The sequence below is a fragment of the Brassica napus genome, unplaced genomic scaffold (assembly GCF_020379485.1).
Source record: "Brassica napus cultivar Da-Ae unplaced genomic scaffold, Da-Ae ScsIHWf_251;HRSCAF=421, whole genome shotgun sequence".
NCBI lineage: Eukaryota > Viridiplantae > Streptophyta > Magnoliopsida > Brassicales > Brassicaceae > Brassica > Brassica napus.
In genome coordinates, this window is record NW_026015839.1 from 110,001 (window position 1) to 115,000 (window position 5,000).

Sequence of the window (5,000 nt, forward strand, 5' to 3'; positions counted from 1 at the left end):
TCTTTTTCAATCCATTTCATCTCATCTTCCATATTCTTCATCTAGATTTCTTATCTATCTATCTTGAACCCGGGCCCCTCATTACCCCCATAAAAAAAAAAAAGAAAGATCTATTAAAAAAAAAAGGAAAAGTATATAAAAAAAAAAAGATATTCCAAAGTTTGATTTGTTTGTGGTGTGGTGGTGGAAGAGAAAGCCTGCTGGCCGAAGAGAAATCCGGTCTTTGAGGAGGTTAAGGCGGGTTCCCCTCTAAATCTCTTATCTTTCTCTCTTGATCTTTGTGGTTCACTTGGTTTTGCTCATTGGGTGATCTAGTTTGCTCTCTTAGAACTTTGGGAGGAACTCTCTTGTGTGATTACCAACAAAAATTGAGTGAAACACGTGTGTGGGTGAGGATAAACACCTGAGTGTGTGAGGTTTTTTTTAATCTAACTTTACCTTGTTTAAGTTTTCAGGAAACCATGGATAGTGAAGAAGAAAGAAACCGACCCGGAAATTCATATGCCGGATTATCTAACTTGCAAATGCGTGCTCTCAATGATTCTATGTCTAACTTGTTGAATACAGGTTTGGAGGCGATCCATCAGAGGCTTGATGAACTTCAGGGCCGACCAACTCAGTCACGAACCAGAACCAGACGTGACCATCCAAGGAGGAACAGCCGGTCCGACCTAGAAATCCGAGAAGAGTCTTATGATGATGATCGATCCATCAACCGTCCAAGGAGAGTTCCTAGGCATCAAAACCGAGGTGATGTCAATCCTTTTGGTAGAAATGAAAGAACCAATGATGGCTTGAGTGGTTTGAAATTGAAAATTCCAAGTTTTGATGGCAAAAATGATCCGGATGCTTTTCTTGAATGGGAAAGAAAAATTGAACTTGTGTTTGATTGTCAAAATTTTTCTGATATTAAAAAGGTTAGACTTGCTGCTGCTGAGTTTACTGGCTATGCTATTAACTGGTATGATCGAGTTGTGACTAGCAGGAGGAGAGCAGGTGAGGCGCCAGTTGATACATGGGATGAGCTTTCCATGCTGATGCGGAGACGCTTTGTTCCCGACCATTACCACCGAGATCTACACCATAAACTCAGGCGTTTGCTTCAAGGTTCTAAGTCAGTTGAGGACTATCACCAGGAGATGGAGACCTTGATGATCAAAGCTGATGTAGAAGAGCCCTTAGACGCCACCATGGCCAGATTTCTTACCGGGCTCAATCGGGACATACAAGACCGCATGGAGCTGGAGGACTATGACAGCATGGAGCAGATGCTACACAAGGCCGTGCTGATCGAGCAACAAGTCAAGAGAAAGGGTCTCACTAAACCGACCTTTGCCTCTAAACCGACCTTTGCTTCCAAGCCAAACTATCAAGACAAGGGTAAGTCTTCTTCCACAACAAATACAGCTTTTAAGACTAATGTCCCTGCTCGTGTTGATAGAGAAAAGAAAGAAGAGGCTACCAAACGAACCAGAGACATCCAATGCTTTAGGTGTCATGGCCTTGGCCACTATGCCAACCGATGTCCAAACCAAAAGGTGATGGTGCTCTTGGAGAATGGAGAAGTCGAATCTGAAGAAGACAAGGAGGATCTCGGACCAGTGTATGATGATGATAATGAGGAAGAAGCACTTGACTTCCCGGTTCATGGTCCCCTTCTTGTTACTAGGAAAGTCTTGGACGACACCACTGATCCCATCTTTGATGAGGAGGTCGATGGAGTGATCAATGAGTTTTGCTCGACCTTTGTGGAGAGTTCTTATCCGATCTATGATGAGGATGTTCTTGAAGAACCGAGCCATGGTTCACTACTGGTTACTAGGCGTGCCTTGAGTGTCCAACCAAAATCCAATGACAAAGAACAAAGGGAGAATCTCTTTCACTCTAGATGTCTCATTTCTGATAAAGTTTGTTCTTTAATCATTGATGGAGGTAGTTGCACTAATGTGGCTAGTGACACCCTTGTAAAGAAACTTGGGCTTGTTACTCGGCCTCTTTCTCGTCCTTTCAGGTTGGAGTGGCTCAATGAGGCTGGAGAACAGTATGTGAAGGAGCAAGTCACGGTTCCACTTTCCATTGGCCGATATGAGGACGAGGTTGTGTGCAATGTGCTTCCCATGGATGCTTGCCATGTTCTCTTGGGCCGGCCTTGGCAATTTGACAAGAAGGCAGTGCATGATGGTTTCACAAACCGGCATTCATTTGATCATAAGGGAAAGAAGATCACCTTGGTGCCTTTGTCGCCTTCGGAAGTCCATCAAGACCAAGTCCAACTTAAGAAGAACCGAGACCAAGACTCTAAAGCTGATAAACCTGAGACCAGTACCAGGAACTCCAATTTCTTTGTCAAAGAAAGTCAGGTAAGAAAGTCTCTTTGCTCTCAAAAGCCATTTCTCTTACTGATTTATAAAGAGTCTCTCTTGGCCTCATCTTCTTCTGACCTTGCACCGGAGATTCCGAGTGAGTTTTTAGGTATCTTGCAGGATTATTCTGATGTGTTTCCAGAAGAAAATCCCAAAGGATTGCCACCGGTGAGAGGCATTGAGCATCAGATCGATCTCGTTCCGGGCGCCTCTCTACCGAACCGACCAGCGTACCGCACCAATCCGGTCGAGACCAAGGAGCTGGAGAAACAGATCAACGACTTGCTTGAGAAGGGATACATCAGAGAGAGTCTCAGTCCCTGTGCCGTGCCTGTTCTACTTGTACCAAAGAAGGATGGCTCCTGGAGGATGTGTGTGGACTGCCGGGCCATAAACAACATCACGGTAAAGTATCGACATCCTATCCCTCGTCTTGATGATATGCTTGATGAACTCCATGGTTCTAAGTACTTTTCTAAGATAGATTTGAGAAGTGGCTATCATCAGATTAGGATGAAAGAAGGTGATGAATGGAAAACGGCCTTTAAAACAAAACTAGGTTTGTATGAGTGGCTTGTCATGCCCTTTGGTCTCACTAATGCACCTAGTACTTTCATGCGCCTAATGAATCATGTCTTGAGGTCTTTTATTGGTCATTTTGTTGTGGTTTACTTTGATGACATTCTTATTTACAGCAAAAGCCTTGATGAGCACAAACAGCATTTGAAATCCGTTCTTGAAGTCCTTAGAAAGGAACGTTTGTTTGCTAACCTTGGAAAGTGTTCTTTTGGCACAGATCATGTGGTCTTTCTAGGTTTTGTTGTAGGTGCAGATGGCTTAAGAGTAGACGAGCAGAAGGTCCAAGCAATCCGGGACTGGCCGATTCCGACCACCATTGGTGAAGTAAGAAGCTTCCATGGTCTTGCCGGCTTCTATAGGCGATTTGTTCAAAACTTCAGTACCTTGGCCGCTCCTCTTACTGAAGTAATCAAGAAGAACGTGGGGTTCAAATGGGGACCAGCTCAGGAAGAAGCATTCGAAATCCTTAAAGGGAAGTTGACTCACGCCCCTTTACTTGTACTTCCAGATTTTTCTAAAGCTTTTGAAATCGAATGTGACGCTTCTGGTGTTGGTATTGGTGCTGTGTTGATGCAGGATGGAAAACCAGTGGCTTATTTCAGTGAGAAGCTTGGAGGAGCCATGCTCAACTACCCCACATACGACCAAGAACTCTATGCCTTGGTGAGGGCCCTTCAAACGTGGCAGCACTATCTTTGGCCTAAGGAGTTCATCATCCACACTGATCATCAGTCTCTAAGACACCTTAAGGGTCAGCAGAAGCTCAACAAGAGGCATGCTCGTTGGATGGAGTTCATTGAGACATTCCCTTATGTGATCAAGTACAAACAAGGTAAGGAGAATGTTGTGGCCGATGCATTGTCTCGAAGGTACACTCTTCTCTCAGCCCTTGAAACTAAATTGCTTGGCTTTGAATTTATCAAGGATCTTTATGCTTCTGATCAGGATTTTAAAGAGATTTTTCGAAAATGCTCAAAGGTTGCTTATGGCAAATACTTTCAAAATTCTGGTTTCTTGTTCTTTGATAACCGTTTGTGTGTGCCCCAATGTTCTTTGAGGGAGTTGTTTCTCAGGGAAGCTCATGGAGGTGGGCTTATGGGACACTTTGGAGTCAAGAAAACCTACAAGGCGGTTCATGACCATTTCTACTGGCCGAGTCTGATGAAAGATGTTGTGAGGATCTGTAGCCGATGTGTGGTGTGCAAGAAGTCTAAGCCTAAAGCATCACACCACGGTTTGTACTCAGCTCTACCCATTCCCTCTCATCCTTGGGTAGACATTTCTATGGATTTTGTGCTTGGATTGCCTAGGTCTAAAGCTGGACGAGATTCTATCTTTGTGGTTGTTGATAGGTTCTCGAAAATGGCTCATTTCATTCCTTGTCACAAAACTGATGATGCTGTGCAAGTTGCAGATTTATTCTTTAAGGAAGTTGTTAGATTGCATGGAATGCCTAAGACCATTGTCTCTGATCGTGATGCTAAGTTCCTTAGCTATTTTTGGAAGACCTTGTGGTCTAAGCTAGGTACTAGATTGATGTTCTCTACAACTTGTCATCCGCAAACTGATGGGCAAACTGAAGTAGTTAACCGAACCTTGTCTGCTTTGCTTAGATCTTTGGTTAAAAAGAATCTTAGGACTTGGGAAGAATGTTTGCCTCATGTTGAATTTGCTTATAACCATGCTTTGCATTCAGCTACTAAGTTTTCTCCTTTTGAGGTTGTTTATGGATTTAATCCCTTGTCTCCACTTGATCTTTTACCTTTGCCTTTGAGTGAACGAGTTAGTACAGATGGCAAGAGGAAGGTGGACACGATCAAGAAGCTGCATGAACAGGTTCGTGCCAACATTGAAGCCAAGACCGAGGGCTACAAACGACTTGCAGACAAGAAAAGGAAAGAAGTGATCTTCCAGGAAGGTGATCTTGTTTGGGTCCACATGAGGAAGGAACGATTCCCGGAACAAAGGAAGTCCAAACTCATGCCCCGGGTCGATGGTCCATTCCAGATTCTCAGGAAACTCCATGACAATGCTTACCAGCTTGATCTTCAGGGTAAG

The 5,000-nt window shown here is 43.9% G+C and overlaps 1 protein-coding gene across 1 annotated transcript; it reads left to right on the top strand.

The window, feature by feature from the left end:
- Positions 1 to 138: 138 nt before the first annotated feature.
- LOC125601296 lies at positions 139 to 3,515 on the top strand (the record flags this gene model as incomplete). Its single annotated transcript, XM_048773563.1, has 1 exon — positions 139 to 3,515. A coding segment is annotated over exon 1 (3,054 nt), but the record flags the coding sequence as incomplete, so codon positions are not given.
- Between the last annotated feature and the right edge of the window lie 1,485 nt (positions 3,516 to 5,000).